At 42.4% G+C, this 12,831-nt stretch overlaps 1 protein-coding gene across 1 annotated transcript in view; it reads left to right on the forward strand.

Moving 5' to 3' along the window:
- Nucleotides 1–1,938: 1,938 nt before the first annotated feature.
- LOC311117008 (mitogen-activated protein kinase 10-like) overlaps nt 1,939–12,831 on the forward strand; it is a gene marked incomplete at both ends in the record, with an annotated part of 25,794 nt that continues 14,901 nt past the window's right edge. The window contains 2 exons of the mRNA XM_084192014.1: nt 1,939–2,004; nt 5,879–6,048. Of these exons, the coding sequence (XP_084048140.1) occupies nt 1,939–2,004; nt 5,879–6,048 (236 nt within the window). The remainder of the gene's footprint in view (nt 2,005–5,878; nt 6,049–12,831) is intronic.

Raw genomic sequence — 12,831 nt, forward strand, 5'->3', positions numbered from 1 at the left:
TGGCTTGCCGTTCCAAATAAAATTGAATATTTTTTTCTCATATAATTTAAAAAACTGTTCGCTAGGCGTAGGCAAGACCATAAGCAAATAGGTAAACTGGGATAATGCTAAAGAGTTAATCAGGGTGATTTTTCCACAAATTGACAGGTATTTTCCTTTCCATGGTAGTAAGATCTTATCTATTTTTGCTAACTTTCTATTAAAATTTATTGAAGTGAGATCATTTATTTCCTTTGGGATATGTATTCCGAGTATATCCACATCACCATCAGACCATTTTATTGGTAAACTACATGGTAATGTAAAAATTGCATTTTTTAGTGATCCAATACGTAATATAGTACATTTGTCATAATTTGGTTGTAATCCAGAGAGGTTAGAAAATGTATCTAGATCCTCTATGAGGCTGTGGAGGGATTCTAGTTGTGGATTTAAAAGAAAACATGAATCATCAGCGTACAATGACACCTTTGTTTTTAAGCCCTGTATTTCTAATCCTCTGATATTATAATTGGATCTGATTTTAATAGCTAACATCTCGATGGCCACAATAAATAGATATGCCGATAGTGGACAACCTTGTTTCACTCCTCTTGACAGTTTAAAACTTTCTGAGAAATAGCCATTATTTACAATTTTACACCTAGGGTTACTATACATGATTTTGACCCATTTTATAAGAGATTCTCCAAAATTGAAATGCTCCAGGCATTTATATATAAACCCCAGTCGAACTTTATCAAATGCCTTTTCGAAGTCTGCTATGAATAGCAGGCCTGGTTTCCCATATTTTCCATAGTGTTCTATTGTTTCCAATACTTGCCTTATATTATCTCCAATGTATCTTCCATGTAAAAAACCTGTCTGATTAGAATGAATAATATCCGACAATACCTTTTTAATTCTATGCGCTATACATTTTGCTAGAATTTTTGCATCACAACACTGAAGTGTAAGGGGCCGCCAATTTTGTAAATGGACTGGATCTTTATATTTTCCACTTGTATCCTGTTTCAGTAATAATGAGATCAGACCTTCTTCTTGAGTGTCAGATAATCTACCATTTACATAGGAGTGGTTAAAACATGCTAATAACGGTCCTCTTAGTATATCAAAAAAGGTTTGGTATACTTCGACTGGTATGCCATCCAACCCTGGAGTTTTCCCAGACTTAAAGTCTTTAATTGCATCCAGAAGTTCCTCCTCTGTAATTTCACCTTCACATGAGTCTTTCTGTATGGCTGTTAATTTGACATTATCAATAGAAAAAAATCTCTACAATTAGCTTCAGTTAGAGGAGATGGAGGCGACTGAAAAGAAAACATATGCTTAAAGTACTTTGTTTCTTCCTTCAAAATATCATTTGGTGAATTATGGGTGACTCCGTTTGATTGTACTTTACAAGGGTAGAGATGCAGGATCTGTGTGTGTGTTTGACTGTGTCCGTGATGTTATAAATTATATCAATTTTGTGAAAAATGTGTTCACAAAAAACAAGGGTAGAATTGTTCTGCAAGCATATGTACACCTACAGTACACTAGTAGTTGTGTGTCAATGTGAAAATGAATAAAGGCTTCACATGTTTTGTCACGCATATAATATGTGGCCCTTCACTTGGTTTCAAAAACTCAATGTGGCCCTTGAGCCAAAAGGTTAGCCCACCCCTGGTCTAACCTCTAGCCTCTAACTAAACGCTAAACTCTAACCTCTAGACTCTAAATTCTACCATCTAGCCTCTTATCTCTACTCTCTAATCTCTAAACGTTAACATCTAGCCTCTAAACTCTAGTCTCTAACCTCTGGACTCTCCCCTCTAGCTTCTAACCTCTAGCCTCCAATCTCTAGCCTCCAACTCTAGCCCTTAACCTCTATTATATAATCTCTAACCTCTAACCACTAACCCCTCCCCTCTCTCTGTTTGTGTCTTGCAGGTATTTATGAGCAGGCATTTCTTCTATTACTGCAGTGAACCTGTCCTGGATGTGAAAATAGCCTTTTGTCAGGTGTGTGTTCCTTACAGGTAAAATAAGGTACAGTATTCATACACTTCCATTTCCCCTTCATTAGCTCTGTCTGTTCTGTGGCTCAGATGATGACCCTTCTGGTAGCCTGCCCCTTGCCTGTACTTTATGTGTTGTAGCTATCTTCTGTCATTGTCAGCGTTGGGCTCAATTCCATTTCAATTAAAAAATTTCAGGAAGTAAACTGCCATTCCAATTCCAAATATCTTCTTAAATTAATTGAATTGAAATGGAATTGACCCCAACCCTGAGTTGGGTACAGTCTATACAGAATGGGACAAGGCTTCCTCACTGATGCTAGTGATTACAAACCAGCTAAAGTGAACAACAGAAACAAAAATGCACATGATTGAAACGGATTACCGGATTAACTACGTATATTTGTGATTCTAACCTGTGGCGTCATATCGTAAATTGCGTCCAACAGTGTGAAATACCAATCATATTGACCCTTTGGTAAGCGCAATACACCTCACTGTTTGTTTTTATTGTTGGCCTAGTTGTTTACAGCATCACTCCCTGATCAAGAAAATATCAAGAAAATATTGATTAGATCGTCTATAGTTAGAGCTAAAATGCTCCAGTCTTTTATTGGGATGGATGGATGGATGGATGGATGGATGGATGGATGGATGGATGGATGGATGGATGGCAGGATGGATGGATGGATGGATGGATGGATGGATGGATGGATGGATGGATGGATGGCAGGATGGATGGATGGATGGATGGATGGATGGATGGATGGAAGGATGAATGGATGGATGGATGGCAGGATGGATGGATGGATGGATGGATGGACGGACGGACGGACGGACGGACAGACAGAAGGACGGACGGACGGACGGGCGGACGGAAGGATGATGGATGAATGAATGAATGCATGAATGGATGGATGGATGGATGGATGGATGGATGGATGGATGGATGGATGGATGGATGGATGGATGGATGGATGGATGGATGGATGGATGGATGGATGGATGGATAAATCTCTGGGATGTACAGTGCCTTCAGAAAGTATTCATACCCCTTACCTTATTCCACATTTTGTTGTGTTACAGCCTGAATTCAAAATTCATTAAATGTATTTGTTTTCTCACCCATCTACAGTCCTCCACAGTCCTTAACGATTACAATCATACCCATAACATGATGCAGCCACCACTATGCTGGAAAATATGGAGAGTGGTACTCAGTAATGTGTTGTATTGGATTTGCCCCAAACATAACACTTTGTGTTCAGGACAAAATGTGAATTGCCTTGTCACGTTTTTTGCAGTATTACTTTAGTGCCTTGTTGCAAACAGGATGGATGTTTTGGAATATTTGTATTCTGTACAGGCTTCCTTCTTTTCACTCTGTCAATTAGGTTAGTATTGTGGCAACTGAGTTAGGAAGGACGCCTGTATCTTTGTAGTGACTGAGTGTATTGATACACCATCCAAAGTGTAATTAATAACTTCACCATGCTCAAAGGGATATTCAATGTCTGCTTTTTTAAATTTTTTATACTCATCTTACAGTAGGTGCCCTTCTTTGCGAGGCATTGGAAAACCTCCCTGGTCTTTGTGGTTGAATCTGTGTTTGAAATTCAATGCTCGACTGAAGGACCTTACAAATAATTGTATGTATTGGGTACAGAGATGAGGTAGTCATTCAAAAATCATGTTAAACACTATTATTGCACACAGAGTGAGTCCATGCAACTTATTATGTGACTTGTTAAGCACATTTTTATTCCTGAACTTATTTAGGCTTGCCATAACAAAGGGGTTGAATACTTATTGACTCAAGACATTTCAGCTTTTCATTTTTTATTAATTCCAAAACATTACTAAAAACATTATTCCACTTTGACATTATGGGGTATTGTGTGTAGGCCAGTGACACAACATCTCAATGTAATCCATTATAAAAATCAGGCTGTAACACAACAAAATGTGGAAAAAGTTAAGGGGTGTGAATACTTTCTGAAGGCACTGTTATCTGTCGTTAATATAAGCTGTCTAGAGCCCCCCACTAAAATCTTTGTTAATTATGATCAAATTACCCTTGTACCCCTTTTTAATTGTCAATCTGCTGTTGGGATGAAAAGCAGGCCTCTTGATAGAACTGGAATGGGTTCCGCTGGTCTACAGCAATCTTTAAGTCATACCACAGATTCTCAATTGGATTGAGGTCTGGACTTTGACTAGGCCATTCCAAGACATTTAAATGTTTCCCCTTAAACCACTCGAGTGTTGCTTTAGCAGTATGTTTAGGGTCATTGTCCTGCTGGAAGTCTCAAATCTCTGGAAGACTGAAACAGGTTTCCCTCAAGAATTTTCCCTGTATTTAGCGGCATCCATCATTCCTTCAATTCTGACCAGTTTCCCAGTCCCTGCTGATGAAAAACATCCCCACAGCATGATGCTGCCACCACCATGCTTCACTGTGGGGATGGTGTTCTCGGGGTGATGAGAGGTGTTGGGTTTGCGCCAGACATAATGTTTTCCTTGATGGCCAAAAAGTACCTTCTTCAATATGTTTGGGGAGTCTCCCACATGCCTTTTGGCAAACACCAAACGTGTTTGATAATTTTTTTCTTTAAGCAATGGCTTTTTTTCTGGCCACTCTTCTGTAAAGCCCTTGCTCTGTGGAGTGTACGGTTTAAAGTGGTCCTATGGACAGATACTCCAATCTCCGCTGTGGAGCTTTGCAGCTCCTTCAGGGTTATCTTTGGTCTCTTTGTTGCCTCTCTGATTAATGCCATCCTTGCCTGGTCCGTGAGTTTTGGTGGGCGGCCCTCTCTTGGCAGGTTTGTTGTGGTGCCATATTCTTTCAATTTTTAAATAATGGATTTAATGGTGCTCCGTGGGATGTTCAAAGTTTCTGATATTTTTTTATAACCCAACCCTGATCTGTACTTCTCCACAACTTTGTCCCTCTTTGGAGAGCTCCTTGGTCTTCATGGTGCCCCTTGCTTAGTGGTGTTGCAGACTCTGGGGCCTTTCAGAACAGGTGTATATATACTGAGATCAAGTGAAAGATCATGTGAGACTTAGATTGCACACAGGTGGACTTTATTTTTCAAATTATGTGACTTCAGAAGGTAATTGGTTGCACCAGATTTTATTTAGGGACTTCATAGCAAAGGGGGTGAATACATATGCACGCACCACTTTTCCGTTATAAATTTTTTAGAATTTTTTGAAACAAGTTATTTTTTTCATTTCACTTCAATTTGGACTATTTTGTGTATATCCTTTACATGAAATCCAAATAAAAATCAATTGAAATTACAGGTTGTAATGCAATGAAATAGGAAAAACGCCAATGGGGGGTGAATACTTTTGCAAGGCACTGTAACACACTATAGGTAATAGGGTGATACACTACCATATCCATGTTGCATCCCTGTCCTGCCAGCTTTACGCTGCCTGTTTATGTCTCCCTGTCAGTTCTGGGTAGCCGATACACACCCTCCCACCCCCCCCACCCCCACCCCCACTCTCATGCAAACCCTTTGACCACAGAATATCGAACGGCATGTTTTGTTTCTGTAGTTTTCTGTAAACTGTCATTAAGAAAACAAAAGGTGAAAGGAAGTGGAATGAATAAAAATATCTTATAATGAAGTTTGGAAATTAGACATGCCAATAACAGCAGACACAGAAAACGTGATGTGTGCCTTAATGTTGCAGGCATATTGTATTGTAGTCAACATGCATTGTTAATGGGACTAGTTCTAAATTGTATTTTATATGGATGAATGAATGAATGAACAACAAAACGTTATCAATGCAACTGGCGTTAGAGCCAGTCACAGAGGTGAAAGTGACATCACTGACCTTTGTTTGTTTGTCCACTGCAGGGTTTTGGTAAACAAGTGGATTTGTCATACATCGGCAAGCATTACAACATGTCTAAAAGCAAAGTGGACAACCAGTTCTACAGCGTGGAAGTAGGCGATTCCACCTTCACAGTTCTCAAACGCTACCAGAATCTAAAGCCCATCGGTTCTGGAGCTCAGGGAATCGTCTGGTGAGTACTGGAACACTGCTTTTACACCCCTTATAGTGTTGTGAGGGAAAGGAAATGAACTGCTGAATGTATTATTGCGTTTCAGTATGCTGGCAGTCTGTAGATATGAAATGTTAAAGAGAGTATTCCACTGCATAACGTCAGATTTGGTTTCTGTATAATGTGCTGGCAGATATTGACTGGTTTGATTGACTTGTGTGGCCCTATGGTCTTAGCATCAGAAATAAAAAATAAACAAAATATTTCACTGGGCAGTATCGGTGATTGACACTTTGTGGAAATCCTGGCAGCTTTTAAGAATACCAAATGGATGATTAGTCCAGAAAGAACCGGTTTGGCCATGATGGGGCTCTCTGATACATTCTAAAGCTCAGTAGGAACTAAGAAGTCATTATAATTCACCTCACGGCAGCTCTGTCAGAGGCTGAGGAAACATAGCCAAGACTTCAATTAAAAAGCTGTGCTCTTCCTTGGAAAAAGGGAGATCAATGGAGATTTCCATTTCAACACTTTTTCAATGTCATTCTGCCTTGGTCTGTCTGTCTTGCCCCTTGGAATCTGGCAAGAGAGGGGATCTGTGCTCCTTTGAGAAGGTCTGACTAGCCTGGTCCTATAGCTGGGCCGACACTGGATGTAACCTCCTGTTCTCTCCCGTGCCCTCCTTCCCATGGCGATTGTGTACACTTGCAGAAGGGGAATGGGCGAGTTGGAGGAACGCTGTAACCATAGAAATAGAACTAATAGAACGGTTGGAAATAGAACTAATAGAACGGGCATCCCCATTTATGTCAAGCCTGCTCTAGTAATGATGTTTCTTTGGATGGTAGACAGGGAATTCTAGTTCATCTGGTTCGTTCACAGAGTCACATCGTTTGGTGTTTCAAGTTGTGTCACACGGCAACGGTATTAACACCACAAAAAGATCACTCCAAAGAAAAAATAAAGGCTGGTCGAAAGTAGTGCACTATAGAGGGAATAGGGCTCTGGTCTAAAGTAGTGCACTATAGAGGGAATAGGGCTCTGGTCTAAAGTAGTGCACTATAAAGGGAATAGGGCTCTGGTCTAAAGTAGTGCACTATAGAGGGAATAGGGCTCTGGTCTAAAGTAGTGCACTATAGAGGGAATAGGGCTCTGGTCTAAAGTAGTGCACTATAGAGGGAATAGGGCTCTGGTCTAAAGTAGTGCACTATAGAGGGAATAGGGCTCTGGTCTAAAGTAGTGCACTATAGAGGGTTCCATTTGGGACACAGACACAGGCTGCAATAATACAGGCTTTTAAATCAAAACTGTTGAATATCCAGTACACTGTTGTTGTCCTGCCTCCAGTCAGACTGCAGAAAACAGAGAGAAAGACGTATCCTGAAATCAACATCATTATGCAATCTGTTATGTCATCAGATTCAGGAGATGTTCCCCTGTACACCAATACAATGTTGTCACTGTGAGAGAGAGAGAGACCTGGGCTTGTATTCAAAGAGCATCTCAGAGTAGAAGTGTTGATCTAGGATCAGGTCCTACCTGTCTATATAAATGTGTTCCTTCTGATCTAAAAGGCAAACTGATCAGGGATCAGCACTCCTACTCTAATACTTTTTGTCAATACGACCCCTGCACTGCAGTGGGGTTAAGACTATCTATGGTTGTCATCTTCCACAGTCATTCAGATCTGTGTATCTTGACAGACAGAGACACCATGGTCAGAGAGCTTTCAGACAGAGACAGCAAGGTCAGAGAGCTTCCAGACAGAGACACCATGGTCAGAGAGCTTTCAGACAGAGACAGCAAGGTCAGAGAGCTTCCAGACAGAGACACCATGGTCAGAGAGCTTTCAGACAGAGACACCATGGTCAGAGAGCTTTCAGACAGAGACACCATGGTCAGAGAGCTTTCAGACAGAGACACAATGGTCAGAGAGCTTTCAGACAGAGACACCATGGTCAGAGAGCTTTCAGACAGAGGCACCATGGTCAGAGAGCTTTCAGACAGAGACACCATGGTCAGAGAGCTTTCAGACAGAGACACCATGGTCAGAGAGCTTTCAGACAGAGACACCATGGTCAGAGAGCTTTCAGACAGAGGCACCATGGTCAGAGAGCTTTCAGACAGAGACACCATGGTCAGAGAGCTTTCAGACAGAGACACCATGGTCAGAGAGCTTTCAGACAGAGACACCAAGGTCAGAGAGCTTTCAGACAGAGACACCATCTTAGGATGCATCAGCAGGTTGGGCTAGTGGTGATGACATCACACGGCCCTCAGAGTGATGGCTTTCTAAAGTCCACACCATCCATCCTGCACTCTGTCTTCATAGAAAGACACAGTGCATTCGGAAAGTATTCAGACCCCTTGACTTTTTCCACATTTTGTTACGTTACAGCCTTATTCTAAAATATATATTTTTTAAATGTTTCTCATCAATCTACACACAATACCCCAAAATGACAAAGCGAAAACAGGTTTTAATAAAACTTTGCAAATTTATAAAAAATAAAAACCAGAAATACCTTACTTACATAAGTATTCAGACCCTTTGCTATGAGACTCGAAATTGAGCTCAGGTGCATCCTGTTTCCATTGATCACCCTTGAGATGTTTCTACAACTTGATTGGAGTCCACCTGTGGTAAATTAAATTGATTTGGAAAGGCACACACCTGTCTATTTTAGGTCCCACAGTTGACAGTGCATGTCAGAGCAAAAACCAAGCCATGATGTCGAAGGAATTGTCCGTAGAGCTCCGAGACCGGATTGTGTCGAGGCACAGATCTGGGGAAGGGTATCAAAAAATGTCTGCAGCATTGAAGGTCCCCAAGAACACAGTGACCTCCATAATTCTTAAATGGAAGAAGTTTGGAACCAAGACTCTTCCTAGAGCTGGCCGCCCGCCCAAACTGAGAAATCGAGGGAGAAGGGCCTTGGTCAGGGAGGCGACCAAGAACCCGATGGTCACTCTGACAGAGCTCCAGAGTTCCTATGTGGAGATGGGAGAACCTTCCAGAAGGACAACCATCTCTGCAGCACTCCACTAATCAGGCCTTTATGGTAGAGTGGCCAGACTGAAGCCACTCCTCAATAAAAGGCACATGACAGCCCGCTTGGAGTTTGCCAAAAGGCACCTAAAGGACTCAGACCATGAGAAACAAGATTATTTGGACTGATGAAACCAAGATTGAACTCTTTGGACTGAATGCCAAGTGTCATGTCTGGAGGAAACTTGGCACCATCCCTACGATGATGCTTGCTGGTGGCAGCATCATGCTGTGGGGATTTCTTTCAGCGGCAAGGACTGGGAGACTAGTCAGGATCGAGGGAAAGATGAACAGAGCAAAGTACAGAGAGATCCTTGATGAAAACCTAATCCAGAGCACTCAAGACCTCAGACTGGGGTGAAGGTTCACCTTCCAACAGGACAACGACCCTAAGCACACAGCCAAGACAACGCAGGAGTGGCTTCGGGACAAGTCTCTGAATGTCCTTGAGTGGCCCAGCCAGAGCCCGGACTTAAACCAGATCGAACATCTCTGGAGAGACCTTAAAATAACTGTGCAGCGACGCTCCCCATCCAACCTGACACATTTTGAGAGGATCTGCAGAGAAGAATGGGAGAAACTCCCCAAATACAGGTGTGCCAAGCTTGTAGCGTCATACCCAAGAAGACTCGAGGCTGTAATCGCTGCCAAAGGTGCTTCAACAAATGACTGAGTAAAGGGTCTGAATACTTATGTAAATGTGATATTTTAGTTTTTGTTTTTAAATACATTTGCCAAAATGTATAAAAACCTGTTTTTGCTCTGTCATTGTGGGGTATTGTGTGTATATTGATGCGGGGAAAAAAACAATTTAATCAATTTTAGAGTAAGGCTGTAATGTAAAAAGTCAAGGGGTCTGAATACTTTCCGAATGCACTGTATAGCTATACCTCTGGAGTGCTAACGTTACTCTTTAAATTATAGCCTCTATTTTTTATAACACAAGGTTTCTCCAGTGGCTTGCGAAACTGTTCACCCCCCTTGGCATTTTTCCTATTTTGTTGCCTTACAACCTGGAATTAAAATGGATTCTTTGGGGGTTTGTATCATTTGATTTACACAACATGCTACCACTTTGAAGATGCAAAATGTTTTTTATTGTGAAACAAACAAGAAATAAGACAAAAAAATAGAGAACTTGAGCGTGCATAACTATTATTTTTTTATAATAGATTTAATGGTGCTCCGTGGGATGTTCAATGTTTCCGATATTTTTTTATAACCCAACCCTGATCTGTACTTCTCCACAACTTTGTCCCTGACCTGTTTGGAGAGCTCCTTGGTCTTCATGGTGCCGCTTGCTTGGTGGTGCCCCTTGCTTAGTGGTGTTGCAGACTCTGGGGCCTTTCAGAACAGGTGTATATATACTGAGATCATGTGACACTTAGATTGCACACAGGTGGACTTTATTTAACTAATTATGTGACTTCTGAAGGTAATTGGTTGCACCAGATCTTATTTAGGGGCTTCATAGCAAAGGGGGTGAATACATATGCACTCACCACTTTTCCGTTATTAATTTTTTAGAATTTTTTGAAACAAGTTATTTTTTTAATTTCACCAATTTGGACTATTTTGTGTATGTCGATTACATAACATCCAAATAAAAATCCATTTAAATTACAGGTTATAATGCAACAAAATAGGAAAAACGCCAAGGGGGATGAATACTTTTGCAAGGCACTGTAGCTATTGTTTTGAATGTCAATACAGAAATGATGAAGGAAAGCTCTCTCAGCTGAGTACAATGTATTCCAAGATATTGATTATTCTCAGATGTGCTGTAGCTGAATATTTTCATTACTCTGTCAGTTCCTCTGTCAGTTCCTCTGTTAGTTACCCTGTTAGTTCCTCTGTCAGTCCCTCTGTCAGTTCCTCTGTTAGTCCCTCTGTTAATTCATCTGTCAGTTTCTCTGTCAGTTTCTCTGTCAGTTTCTCAGTTCCTCTGTCAGTTTCTCTGTCAGTTTCTCTGTCAGTTCCTCTGTCAGTTCTCTGTCAGTTCCTCTGTCAGTTCCTCTGTCAGTTCCTCTGTCAGTTCCCCTGTCAGTTCCTCTGTCAGTTCCTCTGTCAGTGCCTCTGTCAGTTCCTCTGTCAGTTCCTCTGTCAGTTCCTCTGTCAGGTCCTCTGTCAGTTCCTCTGTCAGTTCCTCTGTCAGTTCCCCTGTTAGTTCCTCTGTCAGTTCCTCTGTCAGTTCCTCTGTCAGTTTCTCTGTCAGTTTCTCTGTCAGTTCCTCTGTCAGTTCCTCTGTCAGTTCCCCTGTTAGTTCCCCTGTCAGTTCCCCTGTTAGTTCCCCTGTTAGTTTCTCTGTCAGTTCCTCTGTCAGTTTCTCTGTCAGTTCCTCTGTCAGTTCCTCTGTCAGTTCCCCTGTTAGTTCCCCTGTCAGTTCCCCTGTTAGTTACCCTGTTAGTTTCTCTGTCAGTTCCCCTGTTAGTTCCTCTGTCAGTTCCTCTGTCAGTTCCCCTGTTAGTTCCCCTGTCCGTTCCCCTGTCAGTTCTCCTGTTAGTTTCTCTGTCAGTTCCCCTGTTAGTTCCTCTGTCAGTTCCTCTGTCAGTTCCTCTGTCAGTTCCTCTGTCAGTTCCCCTGTTACTTCCCCTGTCAGTTCCCCTGTTAGTTCCCCTGTTAGTTCCTCTGTCAGTTCCTCTGTTACTTCCCCTGTCAGTTCCTCTGTTAGTTCCTCTGTTAGTTACCCTATTAGTTCCTCTGTCAGTCCCTCTGTCAGTTCCTCTGTCAGTTCCTCTCTCAGTTCCCCTGTTACTTCCCCTGTCAGTTCCTCTGTCAGTTCCCCTGTTAGTTCCTCTGTCAGTTCCTCTGTCAGTTCCCCTGTTAGTTCCCCTGTCCGTTCCCCTGTCAGTTCTCCTGTTAGTTTCTCTGTCAGTTCCCCTGTTAGTTCCTCTGTCAGTTCCTCTGTCAGTTCCTCTGTCAGTTCCTCTGTCAGTTCCCCTGTTACTTCCCCTGTCAGTTCCCCTGTTAGTTCCCCTGTTAGTTCCTCTGTCAGTTCCTCTGTTACTTCCCCTGTTAGTTACCCTATTAGTTCCTCTGTCAGTTTCTCTGTCAGTTCCTCTGTCCATTTCTCTGTCAGTTCCTCTGTCAGTTTCTCTGTCAGTTCCTCTGTCCATTTCTCTGTCAGTTCCTCTGTCAGTTCCTCTGTCAGTTCCTCTGTTAGTTCGTATGACGAACACTAACACTGTAGAGGATATGTACGTCTGGGGGCCTGGTGCCTGAATAGTAATGTAGCGCGCTAATATTCCTCATGGGTCTGTGGGCCTGCTAGTTTGATAAATAGCTTCTATTCTGCTGTGATGAGATTGTGCTGAGTCAGCATAGGGTGTAATGACACAGGCACGTGCACACACATACACATAAACGCACGGGCACGGGCACGGGCACAGGCACATAAGTACACACACACACACACACACACACTGTTGACAAAAATCAGCCTCCGTACAAATAGCTTCCTGTGACAAATATTCCTATAATCCCAGGGGAACGGTGACTGTAGGTCATTAAAGTTGAATGATCTCTAGCACATTAACTATAAGGCCCACTAACTGAACTGGGGAGAGGCTAGGAGGGGGAGAGGAGGGGGAAAGGAGGTGGGGTAGAGGAGGGGGAGGGGGAGGGGGTGAGGAGGGTAGGAGGGGTAGAGGAGGGGGGGAGAGGAGAGGAGGTGGGGATGATGAGGGGGAAGGGTGAGGAGGGGGAGAGGAGGGGAGGGTAGGAGGGGGTAGAGGAGGGGGAGGGTAGGACCTGTA

Source organism: Coregonus lavaretus, assembly GCF_964263955.1.
Source record: "Coregonus lavaretus genome assembly, contig: HAP1_SCAFFOLD_3469, whole genome shotgun sequence".
NCBI lineage: Eukaryota > Metazoa > Chordata > Actinopteri > Salmoniformes > Salmonidae > Coregonus > Coregonus lavaretus.